We start from the raw sequence: 24,876 nt of genomic DNA, 5'->3' as shown, positions 1-24,876 counted from the left end.
CAGCAGATATGAATCTGTTCTCAGTGGTTATTAGAACCGACCAAACTGCTGGCAGCCAATCAGACTTGGTTCCTGCAGCTGTGTGGGTTTGTGCTCTGCAGCCTCCACACCGTTAGCTGTGGCTTCTCACCTTAATAACACAATGACAGTTACAAGCATCGACTGAAACAATCGTTCAGGAAGCACCTGTTTCTTCATCTGAGAGAGAAACAGCTCAGAGCTGAACTCACAGCTCAGCAATCAGCTCTGATCACAGTGAATCACATCAGTCAGGCTCTAATGAATGTGACCAGGTCTGCTCTGCACCAGTTAACAAGAGATTCATTTTACTCAGGAGGAGAACGAACAGAGATGTACTCCAGTTACAATCTCTTCCCGCTCTGAAAACACGTCTTGCCGAGCCTTCTCTTTTTATTGAAACAGGGAATGCCCTACCCACAATGCACGTTGCATCTCTAAAAGAGGAAACATGGGTCCCTCCTCCCATGGGCCCACCACCCGTGAGAGAGGCCAAAGGGGTCGGGTGCACTGTGTGATGGGTGGCGGCCAAGGGAGGGGACCCTGGTGGTCCGATCCTCGGTTGCAAAAGCTGGCTCTTGGGACGTGTAATGTCACCTCTCTGGTGGGGAAGGAGCCGGAACTAGTGCGTGAGGTAGAGAGGTTCCGGCTAGAAATAGTCGGTCTCACCTCGACGCATGGCTCTGGTTCTGGAACCAGCCTCCTTGAGAGGGGCTGGACATACTTCCGCTCTGGAGTTGCCCAAGGTGAGAGGCGTCGGGCAGGAGTGGGCATACTTGTTGCTCCCCATCTCGGCGCCTGTATGTTGGGGTTTACCCCGGTGAACGAGAGGGTAGCATCCCTCCGCCTACGGGTGGGGGGACGGGTTCTGACTGTCGTTTGTGCTTACAGGCCGAACGACAATTCAGATTACCCACCCTTTTTGGAGTCCTTAGAGGGGGTACTGGAGAGTGCCCCTCCTGGGTACTCCCTTGTTCTGCTGGGGGACTTCAACGCTCACGTGGGCAATGACAGTGAGACCTGGAGGGGCGTGGTTGGGAGGAACGGCCCGCCCGACCTGAACTCGAGCGGTGTTCTGTTGCAGGACTTCTGGGCTCGTCATGGATTGTCCATAACGAACACCATGTTCAAGCATAAGGGTGTCCATATGTGCACTTGGCACCAGGACACCCTAGGCCACAGTTCGATGATCGACTTTGTCATCGTTTCATTGGATCTGCGGCCGTATGTCTTGGACACTCGGGTGAAGAGAGGTGCGGAGCTGTCCACTGACCACTACCTGGTGGTGAGTTGGCTCCGGTGGTGGGGGAGAAAGCCGGTCAGACCTGGCAGGCCCAAACGTGTTGTGAGGGTCTGCTGGGAACGTCTGGCGGAATCCCCTGTGAGACGGAGCTTTAACTCCCATCTCCGGCAAAACTTCGAACACGTCCCGGGGGAGGTGGGGGACATGGAGTCTGAGTGGACCGTGTTCCGTGCCTCCATTGTCGAGGCGGCCGACCGGAGCTGTGGCCGCAAGGCTGTCGGTGCCTGTCGCGGCGGCAACCCTCGAACCCGTTGGTGGACACCTTCGGTGAGGGATGCCGTCAGGCTGAAGAAGGAGTCCTATCGGGCCTTTTTGGCCTGTGGGACTCCGGAAGCAGCTGATGGGTACCGGCGGGCGAAGCGGCATGCAGCTCGGGCGGTTGCTGAGGCAAAAACTCGGGCGTGGGAGGAGTTTGGAGAGGCCATGGAGAAAGACTTCCGCACGGCTTCGAGGCGATTCTGGTCCACCATCCGGCGTCTCAGGGGGGGGAAGCAGTACGGCACCAACACTGTTTATAGTGGGGATGGTGTGCTGCTGACCTCTACTCGGGACGTTGTGGCCGGTGGGCAGAATACTTCGAAGACCTCCTCAATCCCACCAACATGCCTTCCATTGAAGAAGCTGAGCTGGGGGACTCTGGGTTGGGCTCTCCAATCTCTGGGGACGAGGTCGCCGAGGTGGTTAAAAAGCTCCTCGGTGGCAAGGCTCGGGGGTGGATGAGATCCGCCCGGAGTTCCTTAAGGCTCTGGATGTTGTAGGGTTGTGTTGGCTGACGCGACTCTGCAATATCGCATGGACATCGGGGGCAGTTCCCCTGGATTGGCAGACTGGGGTGGTGGTCCCCCTGTTCAAAAAGGGGTGCTCCAATTATAGAGGGGTCACACTGTTAAGCCTCCCTGGCAAGGTCTATTCAGGGGTCCTGGAGAGGAGGGTCCGTCAGATAGTCGAACCTCGGATTCAGGAAGAGCAGTGTGGTTTTCGTCCTGGTCGTGGAACACTGGACCAGCTCTACACCCTCGGCAGGGTCCTGGAGGGTTCTGGGAGTTCGCCCAACCAGTCTATATGGGTTTTGTGGACTTGGAGAAGGCGTTCGACCGTGTCCCTCGGGGAGCCCTGTGGGGGGTTCTCCGGGAGTATGGGGTACCGGGCCCTTTGATACGGGCTGTCAGGTCCCTGTATGACCGGTGTCAGAGTCTGGTCCGCATTGCCGGCAGTAAGTCGGGCTCGTTTCCGGTGAGAGATGGACTCCGCCAGGGCTGCCCTTTGTCACCGATTCTATTCATTACTTTTATGGACAGAATCTCTAGACCAGCCAAGGTGTTGAGGGGATCCGATTTGGTGGCCTTAGGATCTCATCTCTGCTTTTCGCAGACGATGTGGTCCTTCTGGCTTCATCAGGTCATGATCTGCAGCTCTCGCTGGAGCGGTTCGCAGCCAAGTGTGAAGCGGCTGGGATGGGGATCAGTGCCTCCAAATCTGAGGCCATGGTCTTGAGCCGGAAAAGGGTAGAGTGCCTTCTCCGGGTCAGGGGGGTGTCCTGCCCCAAGTGGAGGAGTTCAAGTATCTCGGGATCTTGTGCACGAATGGGGGAAGAAGGGAGCGGGAGGTCGACAGGCGGATTGGCGCAGAGTCTGCCGTCAAGCGGGCGCTGTACCGGTCCGTCGTGGTGAAGAGAGAGCTGAGCCAAAAAGCGAAGCTCTCGATTTACCGGTCGATCTACGTTCCCACCCTCATCTATGGTCATGAGCTTTGGGTCATGACCGAAAGAACGAGATCGCGGATACAAGCGGCCGAAATGGGTTTTCTCCGTAGGGTGGCTGGGCTCTCCCTTAGAGATAGGGTGAGAAGCTCAGTCATCCGGGAGGGACTCAGAGTAGAGCCGCTACTCCTTCACATCGAGAGGAGCCAGTTGAGGTGGCTCGGGCATCTGGTCAGGATGCCTCCTGGACGCCTCCCTGGTGAGGTGTTCCGGGCACGTCCCACCGGGAGGAGACCCCGGGGAAGACCCAGGACACGCTGGAGGGACTATGTCTCTCGGCTGGCCTGGGAACGCCTCGGGATTCCCCCGGAGGAGCTGGAAGAAGTGGCCGGGGAGAGGGAAGTCTGGGCCTCCCTTCTGAAGCTGCTACCCCCGCGACCCGACCTCGGATAAGCGGAAGAAGATGGATGGATGGATGGATGGAGGGAATGCCCTAACCACAATGCACGTTGCATCTCTAAAAGAGGAAACAAAACATATGCAGCTTGAACGTGATTCACAGTTTTATAAGATAAACTAGAATATTTACTGGGATCAGTACGACTGTATAAGGCTAATCAGCACCATTACGCTATAAACTATCTTATTATAAACTTATTATATTCTTCATGTTTATAATAAGATAGTTTCTGGTGAGCAGCCGTCTGGTCAGAACCAGCTGGCGCCGGCTGTCTCTGTGAAAAGAACCAAAAATATGTTTATGAATGAAGGAGGAAACATTTGCAGCGTCACGTTTTCTGACTCCATTAATCAACAGAACAGTTTTCTATTTCTGTTCCATTTTTTAGTCAAATGTAGTTTTTTCTTTATGACACCAAGCTGCATGGTCTGTCATAGGAAGCTCAAATAAATTACTTATTACACTAAACTTCATTAATTACATCATAAATGCTGAGTATTTAATTCCTTTAATAAACTCTGTAATGTTAGTTTTGTCTTCATGCTAACTTGAGAGCAGCGATCCGGTTAATACCGACACAGAACCGTTTAAATTAAGTCCAGATTAAAAATATTAAAAACTCACAGGAAGGGATTTTATTTAATATGAAATATAATAATATCCAAAACATTTGGGTTCATTTTCTGTTAAACTGATAAATATTTTACTCTCTAACTATTAAAAGATGAAAAATTACAATGAAGGAATAATTAAGAAGTTCTATTGACTCTAGAAGATTTGTATCCTTCCTCCTCTAACTTTAACTTTTTTAATGAGAGTCTTTACTTTGACTAGACCGTAGTATTGCTCCTGCTATCTGTAAATAAAAACTATAATTGAGTGTTTTTCACTTGAAGTTGTTCAGTCTCACTGTTTCCTCGGGTTAAAGGTTGAGATAAATGAGTTCAGTAAAATCTTCTGGTTCTGGTTCTGGTTCTGGTTCTGCCTCAACGACTCGGTTCTGCTCACTCAGATCAAATAACCTGTTTGTCTCTGAGAACTGGGTCATAATCTGCTTTATGGAAATAATGTGCTGAAAATAAATTATACAGATTTGTAACTTTGTGTTGAGTTTTTTTATTTGTATTTTTTAAGGTTTTTAATTTTCTAAAACAATTTGAATTGCAGCAAATATCACCTGGAGGCCTCAGGATAACCAGTCCTTGATCTTTATTAGATTGCTGAGTTAAAACAGGAATGTTTGGGAACTTTAGAATGAAAAACATATTTGGAGAAAATCACAATTTATATTTGAGATATTAAGAAGTTTTTCCCACTAAAGGCCTGTAATCTGCTCCGGTCCAGCAGGGGGCGGTAAATTGACAAATCATTTGCTTTTATCAGTCTGACCTCCAGCAGAAGTAAACAATGCTGCCAGCAGCAGGTTGTGTTTTTGTTTCTCATATTTCAGTAACAATATCTTCAGTTTATTATCTGTTCTTACTGTCAGAGAGACAAACTGCTGCAAAATGAGAAATAATATAAATATTAATAATTAAACTTCTAAAAACATTTAACAGGTTTGGTTAGCTGCTAAAAATCAGATGTTGTAATTTATTATCTTGGGAAAATCAATAGTTATTAATAAGTGATGATCAAAGTGACATTTCACAGCGACAGCCACTGAATCCTGGTTCACAATAACTGGCCACTTTATTAGGCACACATTACTACTACTGGACTCTGGATATTTATTATTTTTCAGGACATTCTTGGTAAACATGAAAGAAAGTTGTGAGTGTAAATAATGTAAAGAAGCTTCACTTTCAGACCAACTGAAAGCTTCACTTTATTCGTCAGTTTATTCATCCATAAACTGACAAATTCAAAGTCAAACAAATCTTCATTTTGTTAAAGATTTATTTAAATTTCATCAAAAATTTGGTTTAAATTTCATCAACATGTGAAAATAACAGCTTCTTTCCTTCATGTCCCAACGGATCTCATAATGTCAGCATCAGGAAGCAGCATCAATGAAACTTTGACTGGACCACAGAGGTAACAATAGTAACCTGAACCTCCTGAACTCATTTCACTCTGATCTCTGCAGAGACTCTGGAGTTAAAGCAAAGCAACAGCGCCACCTGCAGGTTGTTCCCAGTCTGTTTAATGGTGTGGCTGTGATGGTCAGACTGGAAACTGTCAATAAAAATCTGAATCAGAAACATTTCAGTGTCGCTAACGTCTAATCTAACCCAACAGCGCCACCTGCTGGTTGATTTTATCCATCAGATTCCAGTTCAGCCGCTGAATGTAACATAATCTTCCTCTGATTATCCAATCAGCATCTTCCTCTGATGGTCCAATCAGCAGCCTCCTCTTCTCTGTGGGCTGCAGGGGCTGATGGGAGCTTTGGTTCCTCTGCTAGAAACCACGTGGCCCTGGTCTGATCTCTCAGCTCGTCCTTGTTTGGCCTCAGCTGCATCAGAGCGCCACTTCTCCCCAGGTTCACCAGAGGAAACTCCACTGCACACAATGCTTTTCCTCCCAGCTGCTGCTCTGTGCTGGCTGGGTTCAGGTGAGTGTTTCCAGCCAATCAGGAGCCAACAAAGCCCACCTGGAACAAACACTGTCACACTAACCTTCACCTGTCTGTCTGTGTCTCTACAGCGCTTGCTGCCATGGCAACACACCTGGTTCAGGACCATTTAACTCTGACCAGGAGAACCGGGCAGAGCGTCTCCTTCAGCTGTGGAGGAACTGATCAGTGTGGAGGCTATTCTGTAATCTGGTACCAGAAGAAAGAAACAGAAACATTCAGAGCTATTCTCTATATCTTCAGTGGTGGTAGCCCATCAAAACCTTTCAATCATCCTCAGCAAGATGATTTCTCAGCTGAGAGAAATGACAACATTTGTTTGTTGAAGATTCAAAATGTTACAGATATTCATTCAGCCTCCTACTACTGCGGCTGTCCGTCTGGTTCTGCTTCCCACAGTGAGAAATGATTCCTTCAGCCTGAACAAAAACCTCCAGATGATCAGATGTCAGTTTGTGACATAGAGAGCAGTAAACCACAGCCCAGGTTCACTGATTTCACCTCCATCTCACACAGAGACTCTCTGAGTTTTAGTCTTTAATGTTTCATTATTTTATTATATTTATTTCAACATTTATTATCTTAATTCATGTTGTGAGTTACTGGATTGAAGAGATCAGCGTCTTCATCATCCTGACAAACACTAATCAGTCTGAGGTTAAATCTTCAACTGATCTCAGGTCAGCATTTTGTCCATCAGTTTCTCAGAGGAACCTGATATTCTGCTGAGATCCTGATGTTTCTCTAGCGCCACCAGCAGGACAAATGTTGGTTTTTCTTCATGGATGATCTGAAGTTTTTCATCTTTAAATCTTCTGGAAACATTTCCAACATTTGAAGTTTAAAATCTTTAACTTGGTGAAAAGTTTACTCAACTTTAAAAGTTTTAAATTTAACTGTTGTACAAAAAAACTAATTGATTTTAATCTACATTTAATAATTCTTATACTTTATACAGTAAACCTGTATACCAGTACTCCTCTCCTCTCCTCTCCTCTCCTCTCCTCTCCTCTCCTCTCCTCTCCTCTCCTCTCCTCTCCTCTCCTCTCCTCTCCTCTCCTCTCCTCTCCTCTCCTCTCCTCTCCTCTCCTCTCCTCTCCTCTCCTCTCCTCTCCTCTCCTCTCCTCTCCTCTCCTCCAAACCAACTCTGTGACGATTATTAAAACCCAAACAAGAAAAACCTTTTCTGTCTCTAGATCCACATTCATTAAATCTCCATGTTTGTTCTTCAATCCAGCAGAGATGTTCATCATGCAGGGCCGGTCCAAGGTTGTATGGGGCCTCAGGCAGAAAATGATTTAGGGCCCCTCTTCCTGTAAACAGTGGTGGCGCCATAAAGCTCCAATGGAAAAGTCATAGCTTCCTCATAGCACCACCAGGAAATATAGATTTAATTTTTATTAATTTAACATTACTTATAAGTATTTGTTGTTGCATTTTCATCAAAAGACACAAAATAAAAGAAATTATTATATACAGAGTTAAAAACACAAGAGGATTTGAACTTATTATCACTTCCAGGAAACAATTGACATGATGCCGGCTCCGCCCCCATGCAGACGAGGAGCGATCCTCCTCCAATCATTGCAGGGTTTTGGTCAGCAACTGACCAATCGGTGGTCACAATTTGTCAGAAAGTGTACAACCTTTATCTAGATGAACCGACTTCGACGATATTAACAGTGTTTATCGTAGCAAACTACCAAATGTTAGTCAGTATGAAGGTAACCGGTTTTAAACATAACATTTTTTATCATAAGAACATTTATTGACAGTCGAATCAGGTCCTGTACTGGTTAATTAGCCAATTAAATAAACAAGTTAATGTAAATAAATAAAAACCAAATATGACAATATGACTCTTTGCACATGACGTCACTGTCTGGATGTCCAAACCTGCTCTCCTGTATAAAGCCTGTCAAAATACCTACATGTGGTTCATAATCTCACTTTTATTGAGTTGATTTCACAGTAAAATGCTCACAAGCTGCTGCACCGACAGACAAGAGTCAAAACCAAACTTGTCTTTTTATTTTAACCAGGAAAGATGAGATGATATCAGCCGTCAATCATAATGACTGGCAGCTGTTGGTGGAACCGAGGATTTACAGCAAACACTTTATACAAGGTAAGAAGATTAACGTTCATATATTTTATAAGTAACTATGATTAGAAAGATATGAAATATCACATTATGGAGAAGGTAACCATCAGTAACCATGTTCAATACTTCAGATTCTCACTTCTGATCTACAACATGGAGCTTCGAATGATTAAGTGACGTAGTTGCAAAGAGTCAATACTTGGTTTCTCCTTTGTCATAAATATGTTTTAACCTAAACAATGTCATTTATTATCTGGAAGTCATCTGGCTAACGGCTCAAAGCTTCATGCTGACGTCAAATAAACGTAAATCAGTCTAATTAAAATAATATTAATGCGTCTGTTGATAACTATAGGAGAAAAAGATCCGTCGTAGAACCTCAGTAAAATGCTTTGCTCCCCTTTAGCATCTGCAGAAATAAAACTCTGGAGCCGCCGCTGCCTGTAAAGAACATCAGCAGACTCACAGCAGGTCAAAGGTCGTGACCTCTGCTGCCTCCATCCCACCTGATCAGTGTGAGCTTCATGACTCCATCAGCCTCCAGGAAACCACAGACCTCCATGCTGCATTCATGATCTCAGGAGATCTCAGCAGCTGCAGCTCAGACTGAAACACTGAAGACTTTCAGCAAGACGACGTCCCAACAAACCAGGAGACCCACTGGGAGAGATGGGAGCTTTCAGACATGATGTCTGCAGAGCTTCCTTCAGACCTACTTTGGACCTTCACAGCACATTTCTGATGGTTCTGCCAAGGATCCACTCAGAACCTCACAGCAACTTCAGCAGCCATGTTGATGTGAACATCAGAGAAACTCATCATGGAGCTGAAATCTGATCCTGCTGCATCATCTGGACCGGTTCCCCTCAGCCGACCCGTTCAGCAGCAGACTGGTTTCTGTGGAGGATACTGGTACCGTTTGGTTCTGGAGCCAGACTGGATGTTACAAGTAAGAACCAAAACTTACTGGTTTTACTGTAGAAGTTAAAATGGTTTAATGTGTTTCTGCTGCTTCAGGATTTACATTTTTGGGTTTCATCCGTGGAGATAAGCATTAATGAAATATGATTAATTTTATGAAACAGGTTTAAATTTCATAAGAAGCTGAACTTTGTTCTCATTTCTGTAACTATTGGAGGAGATTATGTTTGATGTTGTTATAAATAGACTAATTTCTGAAAAACTTTAATCTTTTATCAAAAACTAAAACTAAAACTTACATGTAAGGTAGGTTTTTGTATCAGTTTGTCTCACTGTGAGGAGGAATGATGGCAACTCTGCAATATATTCTGTAAAAGTCTAATTATTGTAAAATAGTCTTTTACAGTAATTAGACTGTAATTACTGTCTAATTACAGTAATTAATTAGACAGTTGTAGCAGTTTTAACTGATAAAACTTGAAACTGACAGAGAAACACGGAGATAATAAAACTAGAAAACAGCTGATGGGTTTTTGTATCAGTCTGTCTCACTGTGGGATGAATGGATCTTTGGTTCTGGAACCAAACTGTTTGTAACTGGTAAGAACCAACATTTACTGGTTTCCATTAGTAGAAAGTTGTATTATAAAATGTGGACATTTATGAAAACAGATGTAAAATTCACAAACAGCTAAATGTCTTTTTTCAGCTGTTGGAGGTGATTATCTTTTCTTTCTCTGACTCTAAAGCTGGGATTTTATTATTAAGTCTAATAACTGAAAGACTTAATTTAATATTTTATTTAGGACTAAAACTCAGAGTTACATGAAGCAAACAGAGAAAAATGTAATATGATAAAAGCAGAAAGCAGCTGATGGGTTTTTGTATCAGTCTGTCTCACTGTGGGATGAATGGATCTTTGGTTCTGGAACCAGACTGGATGGAACCGGTAAGAACCAAAACTTACTGGGTTTACTGGAGAAGTTAGAATGGGTTTAGAGTCACTTTCTGCTGCTTCAGGATTTACATGTTAGATTTTATCATTAGTTGATAATTAATTATAAAAATATAAATGATTCATGAGAAACTTGTTCAAGGACAACTTTATAAAATAAATTTAGTATTTTAACAAACATTAGACAATAATATCTGAACACACTCAGTAACTCTAACTCTGTAATATCTACTAATATTGTTGATAAAAGTTTAATTATTGTAAAATATTATTTATACATTTACTAAATGATAAAGCTCAGAGTTACATGAAGCTGAAAGAGAAAAAACTGAGATAATAAAAGCAGAAAACAGCTGATGGGTTTTTGTATCAGAGTTTCTCACTGTGTAGAGAATTTCTCTTTGGATCCGGAACCAAACTGTTTGTAACTGGTAAGAATCAACATTTACTGGTTTTATTGTTTAATCTCACTTTTTGCTGTTTCAGGATTTAAATGTAATTTTTATTACTAGAAACAGCGACTATATAAAAGGCGGATCGTGGCAGTAGCCCAGGGCTCACATGTTTTGGGGCCACAGATTTTTCTTGTCTGTTTTTAATGAATTTGTGTTTTAAACATTATCATATAAAACTCATCGCCCCAAACCCTGTGAGTTTTAATATTTAGGAATTTTGTGGATATAAACAACATCTAAGTATTTGAAAATTATGTTGATTTATTTAGAAACAACATGGAGTTATTGGGTAGAAAAAATATTAAATCAGTTCAAACCTGCTGATGTAGGAAAACCTGTTGATGTCTATTAATATTCTATGATTTTAATAAATAAAATCATTTTTCCTTAGAGGATAGGGCAGCAAATCTGGCTGCAACCCAAGGCCCATATTCTCCTAATTTGGTTCTTTGTAGAAGATAATTCAATATAAAAATGTCAATAATTCATGAAAAACATGTTAGAAAAAACTCTGAACAACTTTATTAAATAAACTGTTAAATGTTGGATAACTTGTGAAAACTCTCAGTGACTCTCACACTGCAATATCTGATAATGTTGTTTATAAATTATAATTACTATAAAATATTCTTTCAATATTTACTGACTGCTAAAACTCAGAGTTACATGAAGCTGAGAGAGAAAAAAAAAAAAAAAATAATAATAATCTGACCAAAAGCATCAGACGGGTTTTTGTATGGATCTGTCTCACTGTGGACTGGATCTTTGGTTCTGGAACCAAACTGTTTGTAACTGGTAAGAACTTTTATTTTCCTTCAGCTGTTTTAAATTACAACTTAAAATGTTTCTGTCATTAATAAAGAAGTAAAACTCTGTGGTTTCCTTAAAGTGAAAATGAAAAGTTATTATTTTATAAAATATTTAGAAGGTTAAAGATATTTTGTGTTTATCATCTTTAACGTTTTAAAATCTCTGAAGTGGATAAAAATGTTCATCTGGTAAAGAATTGAAAATCTTACAAATATTCACAGGAAGGTTCAGAAAACTTTTAAAAGTTTTTTTACCTAAAAAACCTCAAAAGTTTCATAAAGATGTTTAAGAAACATTTATGTTACCAATGTTTAAATGTATTATTTATAAATATGGAAAACCAACTAAAAATATGACCAACATTCAGTCATTTACATTTTCTTTAAATATAAAATAAATTATTCGGAGATGAGAAACATAATTTGTAATTATTACAAAGTTCAAATGTAAATATAGTTAAATTGTGGAAGATATTTATTACATTTATTACAGCTGGATATAAAATTTGACATTTTGTCGCATCAATCTATGAGTTTAGATTTCAACTAAAACTTTACAGATTTAAAAATGAAATTGTTTAAATTTGATCATATATATGAAAACAGTTTTATAGTGAACTAGTGTTACTGTGTGACAAGAAAATCAACTAATTTAATATTAATTATTTAAAATAAAAATGTTTCTTCCAATAATTTGCATAAAATGTATCATAATTTAAATTGTTTAATATCTGTAGTTTTATATATTATTTAATGTTCAGCCTGATAAACTGTGAAATAGTTCAGATTTTCCATCAAACATTATTTTGGTTTTTAACTCGTTTAAATGTAAAAAGTTTCTTTCTGTCAGATGAACAATAAATCAGACGAGGAGCCGGAGAGCCGTCGCCGTGACGACTGAGTGGCAGGAAACCAAAGTTTCTTTAATTAGAACCAAAGAGAAACAAAGAGGAAAGCAGGAGCCCAACATGGGGCCCTGCGGGGCCCCAGAGTGAAGACAGGAAGTAGAGGAAACTAAATCAGTTTGACTGAAAAACTTCATCTGAGCTGATAAATCTATAAAACAATCAATCGATCTGCCGGTTTCCATAGAAACGTTTAATCTACTTTGAATGATTAATGGAGTTTACTGAACTGTTGGTAACCAGGATCAACTGGAATATATATGATGGAATTAAAATGATATTTTTATAAAGTGTCTTCATTTGGTGTGAATTGGAGCTAAATAAATAAATAAACTGAATTATTACAAATAAACAGTTAAAATCTCTTAAACCAGCAGATTAATTTCTGTAAAGTTTAAAATCGGATTTAAAACATATAATTTTTCAGTTCTAATAAAAATCTGTTGCTTTTAAACAGAATAAATGAGACAATCAATCAGAGCCACTCTGGTCGTTTCTCTGGTAATGAACTGATTCCAGTTGAATCTCTGGATCGTCTGCAGCAGCTGATCCTTGGAGTCTAAACTCTGAATCATGTGGAAAAGTTTCTTAGTGTTTCTAACATAACGTATTAAACTGTGATGAGAGTTTCTGCTGCTGACTGGCTGGATGTGTGTCTGTCTGCTTGTTTCTGCTGCCAACCTCCAGGTGATCCGGTAGTGAAGCCCATGGTGAGCGTGTACCCAGCAGCATCCAGCGCCCGGCGGGGCAGGAGGGGCTTCCTGCTGTGTCTGGCCTCAGGCATGTTTCCTCCTGAGGTCAAGTTCACCTGGAAAAGACTGGAGGACGATGGAGAGAAAGATCTGACCTCTGGAGAGCAGCTGGAGCTCAGAGAGCCGAACCGCACCGCCTCCATCTTACTGGTGGATCGGGATCTTCTCAGCACATCTAGATACCGCTGCTCTGTGCAGCATGAGGGGGGCCCAGTGGAGGCCCCTACAACACAAGGTGATGAAGCTGCGTAGCTATTTCTCCTCACAGGATCCAAAACAAGAGAGGCGTCCAGAAAATAACCAGTTATTTACTTTATAAAACAAGAAGAATCTAATCAATAATTAATAACTAAACATAAACATGAGCATCACATTTGATCCGTAACATTAGAACATAGAAACGGCGCAGACCTGCATAAAGCTAGCAGGCAGTAGCTGTTAGCATGAAGCTAACAGCATAAAGCTAACAGACAGTAGCTGTTAGCATGAAGCTAACTTCATTATTAATAAAGTAATAACTTCATTATTAATGCAGCACAAGAGCTGATGAATATTAACAGTTTCAGCAGAAAACTCTCTAAACCTGAGAGGCGCCAGTCATCCACCGAGTTTTAGAAAATGTTTAATGTTGACAGGAAGTTTGAAATTATCACCATATAAATATTTTATTGGAAAACATTATTAATAATACATAAACACAGACTATAAAAATAGAAACTTCAGTTGTTTTATCCTAATTAAAGTGTTTAAATGTATTTTTTAACATTTTCAATGACTTGTCATTTTATCCTCTGAAGCTGTTGCCATGGAAACCGGTAAAGACAGGAAGTGGTTCCAGAGTTCTGGTGACCTCTGACCTCAGTCTGTGTTCACATGCTGACCATGAAAGACTCTTTATTCTGTCAACGTTACAGATTAAAACACCAATGTTAGCCTGGTGGGGGCGCTAGTGAGCCTGGTGCCAGCAGGAATGGATCTGATAATATAATCACTCTTTAATAAAACTTAGCTGCATAATAACACTTTATTATTTCACCCACCATATTGATACAATCTGTTAAAAGCTGATAAATAATGAAATGTGAATAAAATCTAAATCTCTGCTGCTCAGTGAGCGACTCCCTCAGCTTCATGTGAGTCGCTGTCAGGCAGCAGAGCAGCAGAGGACGGACATTTCTCTGTTTCTCTCCAAACTTTTCCTCCTTTTCTGCTCCAGAGCTTCCAGCTGCAGCAGCTTCCTGTCCTCCACAGAAACCAGACCAGGCAGAACTGCAGCAACACGCCTGTAAGATCAGCTGCTGACAAACCCAGATGAGCTGCAGCTCAGCAGGAGCTGGATGTGCAGATTGATCAGGTCTCTGTGTCTGTGTGTCTGTCAGTGTCCTTCCAGTCTCAGTGCCGGGTGAAGCTGCTCTGCCTGCTCTACTCAGTGCTGATAGTGAAGAGTCTGGTGTACTGCTGTGGCCTCTCTCTGCTGATGGTCCTCAGGAACAAGGGCCCGGCCCCCAGATGAATCTCTGCTGCTGCTGCTGCTTCTCCTGCCAGGCTGCATGAACTCAGGATTTTATTATTAATCTCTGAAAATCATTTATTCAACTTTAGCTTCATTTTAATTAGTTCTGCAGCTTCTTTGCTTTAATAAAGTCAGATATTCTCAGCCAATCAGACATCAGAACGATCTGCTGTGAAGGAAACTAAATCAGTTCCAGCAGATTTAACATCATTGACTTATATAAAAGTTTAGTTTTTAAAAAATATGTTATTATTATTCTAAACATTTATGCTGAAACTGACTCATGAAGAAGAAATAATAAGCTTTGAGAAAACATTTCTATTCATGTTTGTTTAAAATTGTTTCTGTCAAATTTGTGTTGTAAAGATTTAAAAACTCTGATTTTGTCCAAATGTTTTATCTACAGTAATTGATTAAATATGCATTTTGTTTTTGCTCTGAATAAATCCTGCGACGCTGAAAGAATAAATCTGTTTTCTATTTTCTACTAAATGTTTCCTGTGAAGCTCCAGCTGCTGAAACGTCCAGAGGTTTGATGAGTCGGGCCTGAAGTGTGAATGTGGCTCCATGAGGCTCCTGAGTTCATCAGGAGCCATGAAATATTTCATCAGCAGCAGATCAGTGAGAATTAAAGGAGGTCGTCTAACTGGACCGAGATGATTCACTTTACCGTCTATCAGCTCTGATGTTGATCTAAATAAACACAATGAAAATGTTTCCAGGAAGCAGAACCAAACCGCAGAGACGGAGCAGATGATGAGTTTGTAGAGCAGCAGATATGAATCTGTTCTCAGTGGTTATTAGAACCGACCAAACTGCTGGCAGCCAATCAGACTTGGTTCCTGCAGCTGTGTGGGTTTGTGCTCTGCAGCCTCCACACCGTTAGCTGTGGCTTCTCACCTTAATAACACAATGACAGTTACAAGCATCGACTGAAACAATCGTTCAGGAAGCACCTGTTTCTTCATCTGAGAGAGAAACAGCTCAGAGCTGAACTCACAGCTCAGCAATCAGCTCTGATCACAGTGAATCACATCAGTCAGGCTCTAATGAACATGTGACCAGGTCTGCTCTGCACCAGTTAACCAGCTTCAGCATGAAGGTGAAGCTGCTGGGGATGTTTTTCAAAATGTCCAGAAAATATAAAATGTCAGTTTGGATCCTCAAAGCTTCATGGAGGAACAGATTCAGTCAGCAGGACAAACGGACCTGTTTGAACTGAAATGGATTCACATCAACTTGATCCAGAATGATTCGCTTTGATACAATGAACTTCATCATGCAGATCCACTGAAAGGCCAGTAAATATCCTGATACACCAAGAATCTTCTCTCCATCAGAAGATGAGTTATGGATGGTTTTCTAACAAATCATATCAAAGTCAGTGAATCTCCAGATTTAGATTAAATGATTACAAAAGGAAACAATCTATAGCAAATCAGAATTCATGTTTTGATCAAATATTTATTTTCACCAAGAACAAGTCAGTGTGGCTCAAGATATTTGGTTGATATTCTGTTTTTATCCATTAAACTCAAAGTAAAATAATTTTAGTTTAGTATTTATCATTACAAGCATCTTAAATCCTCAGTACATTAATTAGAATAATCATGTTGTTATTAAACCAACAGGTTTTCATAAAAATAAATGAATTTGATCTTTTGTCAGAAATGCTGCAGCTGCAAACCAACAAACCAAACCGACAAACAAACAAACCATCTGGAACATTTAACCAGCCTGTGGCTTTAATTATTATTATTATTATTATTATTATTATTATTATTATTATTATTATTATTATTATTATTCTACGTCTGTTTTTATGCTGGATTTATTTGACCGTTCACTACATATTCATTACATGTATGCAGTTAGTTTTTATACTAAGATAAACCATCAGTGATTGTATTGTAGGTAACAACCTGAAGGTGGCGCTGTTGTGCTGCTTCTGATTTACATTCAGTGGAGAAAATATTCAAAGCAGTTTCAGGATGAATGAATGTGAATCATGTTTAACTGTAGTAACATAACTTTTTGGCACAGGAGTTGCAATAGAAATTTCGTTGAATCCTGTTCAATGACAATAAATGCTATCTAATCTAATCTAATCTAATCTAATCTAATCTAATCTAATCTAATCATGTAAATATAGAAACATTAATTATAAGTAAAGACACAGATAAACAGGGAGAATTAAAGGTGGAACTAAAAGCTGACTCACGTTTCCTCAGGTATTATTATAGTGTAACACAGATGAGTAGAAAGACTGAAAATCATTTTTACTGTATGAAATATTCTTGTTAAAATCTGCTCCATTAATGACTTTAGAAAGTTCTGGTCTGGTTCGGAGGATGTTCTGGTTCCATTCTGCTGTTCCCCTCCAGTCCAGCAGGGGGCGGAAGACCTGAGAGAAGGTTGTTAGTTCAAATCCCAGGAGTTTCACTCCTTACAGCATCTTTCAGATAAATAATTTCCTCCTAATTTTAAAGTTTAAACTTCAGCTCAACCTGATGAACTTCTGACTGTTGAAATATATAAATACAAAATGTTTTACTCAACATAAGGACGCCAGCAGATCATAGAAAATGTTTTATTTCTTTTTAGTTTATTTTTCCAGATTCAGACCATGGATTGTTCAGAAGAGACAGATTAAAAAATGCTCTAAACTGAGCTTTCCTACCAATAAATCAAATTATAACAAATAGCTAAAGTGCTAAATTAAACCTTTATGGCATGGAGTGAATTATTCTGAAGATTTTACAATAAAAATGATGGAATTTATAACCAGAACCAGAAACTAAAGAAAGATGTGACATAAAACTAGAAACACATCTGAACAGGATTATAAAATCTTATGACCATCATCATACTGTGGCAGCAGAGGGCGCTGTTCACCATGTAGACTGAAATATTGATATTTAAATCTTCTGACGTCATCAGAAAATTTAAAGTTAAAGTATTTTAGTCTCAGATACTTACAAATGTTTTTAAAATATAAAAGGTCACATAAATGTCATAAAAGAATTTAAATGATTAACAGAAACTTAATGAAGTTTTGTAACAAGTCGCAGCCAGAACCAGAACTGGTACCAGAACCAGAATGTTCTGGTGGAAGTGGATCAGAATCATCAAGTTTCCATCTGAGAGCTTTTAGTTGGTTTGTGGTTTAAGGTGTTAGAACAACAATCAGGTCCAACAGAACCTCAGTCTGACCCGGGTTCAGGTCCAACAGAACCTCTGTCTGACCCGGGTTCAGGCCCAGGAGGTCAAGATCCATCTGGTTCTGAATGACAGGAGATGGTTCTGATGAGACCCAGAAAGAGTCATCAGAGGATCGGTGCTGGTACTGGGGGTTGCCATGGTAACAGGACCGAGCACTCGGCCCTGAGGGACTCCGCTGTAAAGCTGCCAGCAGTTTGTGTGATCAGCCTGATGGAAACCAGTGCAGAGCTGGTCCTCAGAGACCAAACCAGTTAGAAGGTCAGCTGTGATGGAGACGTCCAGACTCCTCTGATCGATCAGACCGGATCAGAACCAACATGGCCGCCTGGTCACAGGAACAGAACAAGGTGAATGTTTGTCTCAGTGGTTTGAGTTTCTGTCTCGGTGGTTTTGTTGCTGCTTTGTTTGTTCCTGTGAGCTGAAATCTTCCTGCTGCATCAACAGAAACACAGAAAAACTGATCAGAGTTTAGATTCAGCTGTTGGTGTTTCAGTCTTTACTGATAATTATTAGAATGTATTTGAGCCATTGAACAGACTGATGTGATTCACTGTGATCAGAGCTGATTGCTGAGCTGTGAGTTCAGCTCTGAGCTGTTTCTCTCTCAGATGAAGAAACAGGTGCTTCCTGAACGATTGTTTCAGTCGATGCTTGTAACTGTCATTGTGTTATTAAGGTGAGAAGCCACAGCTAACGGTGTGGAGGCTGCAGAGCACAAACCCACACAGCTGCAGGACCACAGCAGCTGATGACGATCAAACCCAGCAGGAGATTATCGCTGATCTGATCCAACTGTCCAAACCTCGTCCTGCTCAGCTGCATTCATCTGTAAAAATCTGTATCTTTATATTTTATTCTGTTTATTGTTTTTTAATTCTTGTCTCCAAATTCAAAGCATTTTTCTGTATTTTCTTTTTCACAGAATCATTTGTGAATCTTCAGCTGCTCAGTAATTAAAGATCAGAGTTTATTATTTATTATTTAGATTCAAAAGTAAATTTGATTGTTTTTAATTTAAATTAGAGGATAATAAATGAATTTAAAATATTAAATTATAGCAATAAATTATATGATTGCATTTATTCAGACTGTCTCATTATTATTATTAATTATTATCACTAATTTACATCAATCTGTTTTGTTTTTCTATACATGTTAAAACATTTTATGATTATATTTAATAACACTTTTTATTCTTGTTTTATTTATTAATTTGGATAATGCCCAACATCTTCATATTAAACTACAACAATCATAAATTACAATAAAAATCTCAGTGAAATGAAGCAGAATAAGTTGAAACAAATTCTTTATTAATTACATTTTATTTCACCAGATTTATGGGATATAGAAAATCACTTTACATTCAGACTAATAAAGAAAAAATATTCAGATTTAATTCAGGTTAAAAGATTTTCAGCTGGCAGAAAAAAAAACATTCATAAACTGAGTAAAGAATAAAATGAAAGAAATTATTTGCAATAAAAACATTAAATGTAAACAAAGCAGATTTATGTAATTTTTCATTCAAAAGATAAAAAAATATTTTCACATTCCTAAAATGATTAATGACGTTTTTATCTCCTGTTGGATGAACCGTATAGAAATGCAGCATGTAGAACCGTTTTCATATTTATGATCCAGTTTGAACAGAAAGTTTTACATTCATGTCTGGAAGCTTCCAGGACAAACTGGGAACCATCATTCAGCTCTGCTGGTTTCCAGGACAAACTGGGAACCATCATTCAGCTCTGCTGGTTTCCAGGACAAACTGGGAACCATCACTCAGCTCTGCTGGTTTCCAGGACAAACTGGGAACCATCATTCAGCTCTGCTGGTTTCCAGGACAAACTGGGAACCATCACTCAGCTCTGCTGGTTTCCAGGACAAACTGGGAACCATCATTCAGCTCTGCTGGTTTCCAGGACAAACTGGGAACCATCACTCAGCTCTGCTGGTTCCACAGACGCTGATCAGGAAGAGGCTGCAGAAGTAGAGCAGATTCTTGGCGATGAGCAGCGAGTAGATGAGGAAGACGAGCTGCTGGCTGAAGCCCAGAGACCTGGTGGGGGGTGGAGGGCCGGGCGGGCGGGGGAGAACTGAGAGGAACATTAGAACAATAGAACATTAGAACATCAGCTGCTGAAGGAACCAGAGCCGCTCTGTTACGTTTACCTGAGTAACTATGTGAAACAAACAAAAGTATTTTAATCAAGCTGCACTTTTTGCTTTTACTTGAGTTATTTTATTATCCAGTATTTCTTCTTACTGGAGTAAAATTTCTGGATTTTCTGCCATCTGGATGAAAATAAACATGTTTTAACCAGAAATTCACCGACACACGCCTGCAGCTTTTGTTAAAGTTTGTATTAAAGTAATGTATTATTATTAATTTTAAATAAACTGATGTAGGAAAAAACATTTTGCCTAATTTTGTTATTTTTTGTTACGTATATGAATAATTGCCATTTTCATCCATTTTCATCCTTAAAATACCAAAAATTCCATCTAACGTTATGATTTGGTCCATCTGATGATGTAATTATTAATATTAAATGTTTGATCATCAGTTCCTCAGTACTTTTTACCAAATACTTGGTAAATATTTGGACAGATACTTTCTACTGTAGGTGTAGTAAATTTTCTGGGTTTCTGCCTCTTCAGTAACTTACAGCTGAATCCAACCGGATCTCTGAGCCGCTTTACCTGTTTTTGAGGGAGACTCTTTAGCGCCCCCTTCATGTTGGACGGAGCAGCGGTACTCGTAGATGTGCTGAGGATCCGGATCCACCATCCTGATGGAGGAGAACCGACCCGACTCGCTGAGCTCCAGCTGCTCCGCTCCAGCAGGAAGAACCTCCTCCTTCCCGTCCTCCTTCTTCCTTTTCCAGGTGAACCGGATCACAGGCGGAAACATTCCTGAAGCGACGCATAGCAGCGGCTCCTTCCGGTCCAGCCGCGGCTCCTTCCGGTCCGGAGCCGCGGAGTACAGGCTCACCTCAGGTTCCTGCTTTCTGACCTCTGAAGGTTCACAGGAGAAAAAACATTTCAATAAAAATATGAACATTCGTCACCAAAACAAAGGAAGGAATTTAACTGAAAAAAAGTTGGAAAGAAACAAAACAAGAAATTTAAAATAAATTTCAAGTAATTAAATTCTTGAAGGATTTTCCAGTCCAGAGTTTATAAGATGTGATGAAAAACCACAAACGGTTCAACAGAACCGATCAATAATCAATAATCAACAAAACTCATGATTTTAATTATCTGTCACTAAAATCCTTAAAAATATATATTTATGTAAAAAAGGCTTCATATAACATCCAACAGCAACAATCCGTGAATACTTTGCATTCTAATCATAATAGTTATTATTATTATTATTATTATTATTATTATTATTATTATTATTATTATTATTATTATTATTATTATTATTATTATAATCATATATGATTATTATTATTAATGTGATAAAAAAGGTTTTATTGTTGTGTGGCAGAATATATTTTAGAGATTTTAATCATTAAGCGACAAATTATTTTTTTCTTAACCAGAACTAGAAAACTTCTACAAACAGAATAAATAATTAATATTAATGAAATATTTTCTACATCTATATTCCAACATAGATATGAAAAATATATTTTAAATCACTATAAATGTTTTTACAAGTTTTTAAAAGTATATATTTTAAATTTCCGAATTAATAGATTGTTTTATATTTCGTTGAATTAATTTTAATGTTAATTTTAATTTCAGCATGTCCATAATCTTGTTTCAGTTTAAATATTTCAGTGAGAATAAAGACAAAATGAAGATATAAAAACACCTGTCTGCATACCATTTCACTAATATGAATAATTAATATAATATATATAATAATATATAATATATAAAATATGATTAATGTGTAACTTGAAAGATCTGGTCTGTAATATAAAGTGTTGCAATATAGATATAAATATTAACAAAAATGAATTTAATAAGTTTTATAAGTTCCCACACATGAACTTTGTTTTATTATGCAAAGAAATAATAGAAACTTAAAATTGATTTTAAATTTTTTTTGTTTGTTTTGTTTTGTTTTTTTTATCATTAACAAACTTCAGTAAATTTACAAGAATAAAATATCAAACTATTTGGAAAAAACAAAATTTAATTTGATGTAATTTCAGTTTTAAAGTTGATGCAAAATTTACAGATATATTTTTATATATATTATAAGAATAAAGTTTATATGTTTAGTAATGAAAGTTGTAATTTTACACTTTACAAAATTCTGGCGGTAAATTGAACATGTATGTTATAAACCAGCTGCTGGTTTTCTGCTGTGCTTTTATTTCAATTTCATTTTAACTTCAAATTTAAAAATTTGTCTCTGTTATAAATATTTAGAAAATTACAACTGTAGATATATTTACATCATACATGCTTATGAATCTAATGAAATGTTTTAGTCTTATTGTCAGCGTGCGGATGGGGCTGTCCAACGCGCGGCGCCGGGGCCGTCTGGGGCTGATTCGTGTCGGATCTCGGTCACAGAATAATTCATTTGGTTTGATGCAGATTCACATTTTAAAAAAATGAAAATGTTTCGGAGCAGAATTCACTGACTGAGGAATTTTAAAAAGACAATTAAAACCTTAAAATAAAACATTTAAAGCCCAACACAAAGTATTAATATTCTATCAGACATGATTTTACTTTGAATTTAATTTAAACAGAACCAAAGACTTTTACTAAAGATCAGGTTTGATGTAATCATCAGTTCAGCCTGGTGATGAAATGCAACACGGAGCATAACCTGTTATTATTGAAACAGGTTGTTTCAATAATCTTGTTTTGTTTTGAAAAACCACAAACAAAACAACAAAAAAATAAAAAAATCTAAAAAAAAATTAGGTTTCAGATCTGCCATCATTTACAGATTCATTTTCTCCAGAAATCACAGAAATTGCTTGTTTTATTAAATGTTGTGTTTTTTTCTTGTGCAGGTGAAATAATAATAAAAAAGATCATTTTATTTTTTTTATTTTATTAAAACTTCCAACTTTGCATTTTTGGCCCCGAATGCAAAATGTTTGGACTCCAGACATTCAGATGAAGTTATGATTATTTAGACGTTTCCTAGAAACTCAAAAACGTTGATGTGACTCTAAAATATGAAGGAGATATAATCCAACATTTCAACATAAATATGTTGAAATTAGACCGTGGTAACGTCTTCAGATCATCTGTGATTAAATGTAAATGTTTTTTACTCTCGTTAACTGAAGAACGGAGCAGAAAAACTTTCCGTCGTTCTCAGAATTTTTCTGTGTTTTTTCCAGGAAACAGGCGACGGAACAGAAACCAGAAAATAACAAACTTTACCAAACTTTTAGTTTTTTTAATGGTTTCTGTTGCTTTAGGAAGGAGGATTCAGGTTTTTACTGCTGACTTTCACCTCGATTCAGATCATAAAATATTTCTGTCAGACCTGAAAACATTCAGAGCTGAAAACACAAATACAGGATTTCTGCATCTCAGTTAAACAGCAGATTAATAATGAAATGTTTTTCTGACCTGTTACATAAAGTTTTGTTCCTGTCCCAAAGATGAGGTACTTGTTGGACTCGTTAGATCCTCCTGATCCTTCCACAGCGAAACCCTCTGATACAAAAACCTCAGCGTCTGCAGCGTGAGCAAGGAGCCGGTTTCCTTAAGGGTTGCGTGTTTGGGGGGCTGGGTGTGGCCAAGGATGACTTTCTCCAAACTTCACCATCTCAGGTAAAACAGGTAAAAATGTTTTCTAGCACATGTGAAGCTTTTCCATGAACTGGAGCAGATAGAAACGTTGCTGCTCATAGAGAACAAAGTTTCAAAGATTCAGTCAAAAGTCACTTTTTAACACATTTCTAGATTCTCTTACTTTCCACATTGTTGTGGTTTCTTGGCCTCCTGACCCGTGGTGTCCGGTTCTAAGATGGTTTTAGACCAAATGAGTTTTATTGTTTTGCATCAACATTAGTTTGGTTTTAATTTCCTTCACTTCAAAAACACAAAATCCTACCAAGTAATTTTGTTCTAGTTTCTATCACATTAATACACTTTAACTGAGACAAAACTAACATAGACGTTTACGCAGCTTTTCAGCAAGAAATAGGAACTTGTTTTAAGTAAATAGTTTGTTAATATTTATGAAACAGTCTTAGTTCCACTAACAGATTATTTCACTTCATGTTAAAAAATGTTTAAAGTTATGAGACTGTTAGAAAACGTTCTGTAAATATTTAACGTTTCGCTTCAGAAGGTGATTCACCAAAACCAACATGGAGTAAAAACATCACAAAGTTTTATAAAAGTCTCTCCCTGGTCTTCACCTGGACCTTCAGAGATCATCGATAAATAATGATCAAAGATATTGATTTGTCAAACTGCTTAGCATCTTAAAGTCGGCTCCATCAGACTAGCGGCAGCAGCAAACAGCTGCTGGAGCTCTGAGTCTGTTTATCAAACAAAGTACAACAATCCTAAGGATGGTTGTAAATGGCATCATGGAGAAGTACTGCTGATGGAGTTTCTTAAAGAGACAGACACCAGTTTCATAATGTGAAGTCAAATTTCTTACTATTTAGATGCTTTTTTTTTATCTGATTCCTGCCTAATAAATGAAACATAAGATATAAAATCCATAACAATCACATCAATAACAAGAGTCTCACATTTCACCATTTCATGTGTTGACTTGTTTGAGCAGAAATATTTTAAATTTGTTGTATAATTAGTTAATATTCTACCTTTGATTGATTATTGCTTTTCATGTTGTTGATGACTCTGTGCAGGCTGAAGGTGAGGCTGTGGTTTACTTCCTGTGTAACGTCTGTTCAGGTTTTTGTTCAGGCTGGTCGGATCGTTTCTCACTGTGGGAACCAGACCTCCAGCAGGCGCAGTAATAGGAGCCTTTATGCTCCTCTTTAACTGTTTTTATCTTCAGACTACAGATGTTTCCTACACTGAAAGCCGTGAAATCATTTTTCTGAGGATGACCGTACCGATCATTAGGAAATCCACTGGTCAGATCGATGCGTAGAATCACTCTGAGTGGATCTCTCTCTGTGGTTTGATACCAGTAAACCTGATTTTTATCACAGCCGTTTGAAGCTGAACACGTTAAAGAGACGAGGCTACTTTCTTTAG

At 38.8% G+C, this 24,876-nt stretch overlaps 2 protein-coding genes across 2 annotated transcripts; one reads left to right on the top strand and one right to left on the bottom strand.

Annotated features, from left to right (window-relative positions):
- The first annotated feature begins 5,834 nt into the window (after positions 1-5,834).
- On the top strand, positions 5,835-14,932 carry LOC111608858. Its single transcript, XM_023335259.1, has 6 exons — positions 5,835-6,037; positions 6,130-6,463; positions 10,429-10,469; positions 12,895-13,194; positions 14,176-14,244; positions 14,339-14,932. The coding sequence occupies exons 1-6, from the start codon at positions 5,863-5,865 to the stop codon at positions 14,470-14,472; spliced, it is 1,053 nt and encodes a 350-aa protein (XP_023191027.1). The 5' UTR covers positions 5,835-5,862; the 3' UTR covers positions 14,473-14,932.
- Positions 14,933-19,003: 4,071 nt separating this feature from the next.
- Positions 19,004-24,078, bottom strand: LOC111608857 (immunoglobulin lambda-1 light chain-like). The gene is made up of 4 exons (XM_023335258.1): positions 24,060-24,078; positions 23,263-23,370; positions 20,401-20,715; positions 19,004-19,793 (listed from the first exon to the last, which is right to left on the bottom strand). Exons 1-4 carry the CDS (start codon positions 24,076-24,078, stop codon positions 19,636-19,638), a joined length of 600 nt encoding a protein of 199 aa, XP_023191026.1. The 3' UTR covers positions 19,004-19,635.
- Positions 24,079-24,876: the final 798 nt, after the last annotated feature.

The sequence above is a fragment of the Xiphophorus maculatus genome, chromosome 6 (assembly GCF_002775205.1).
Source record: "Xiphophorus maculatus strain JP 163 A chromosome 6, X_maculatus-5.0-male, whole genome shotgun sequence".
Classification (NCBI taxonomy): domain Eukaryota; kingdom Metazoa; phylum Chordata; class Actinopteri; order Cyprinodontiformes; family Poeciliidae; genus Xiphophorus; species Xiphophorus maculatus.
The sequence above is the reverse complement of the archived record's forward strand: the minus strand, read 5'-3'. Positions and strand labels throughout refer to the sequence as shown.

Excerpts from the sequence above, each read along its gene's own strand:
- LOC111608858 (XM_023335259.1), top strand. The coding sequence starts at position 5,863 with ATGGGAGCTTTGGTTCCTCTGCTAGAAACCACGTGGCCCTGGTCTGAT. Across the intron at positions 6,038-6,129 it reads TCTGTGCTGGCTGGGTTCAG|CGCTTGCTGCCATGGCAACA; the intron begins GTGAGTGTTTCC and ends GTGTCTCTACAG. Across the intron at positions 14,245-14,338 it reads AGAACTGCAGCAACACGCCT|TGTCCTTCCAGTCTCAGTGC; the intron begins GTAAGATCAGCT and ends TGTGTCTGTCAG.
- LOC111608857 (XM_023335258.1), bottom strand. Across the intron at positions 20,716-23,262 it reads AACAAAACTTTATGTAACAG|AGGTCAGAAAGCAGGAACCT; the intron begins GTCAGAAAAACA and ends GTGAACCTTCAG. Across the intron at positions 19,794-20,400 it reads AGAGTCTCCCTCAAAAACAG|TTCTCCCCCGCCCGCCCGGC; the intron begins GTAAAGCGGCTC and ends TGTTCCTCTCAG.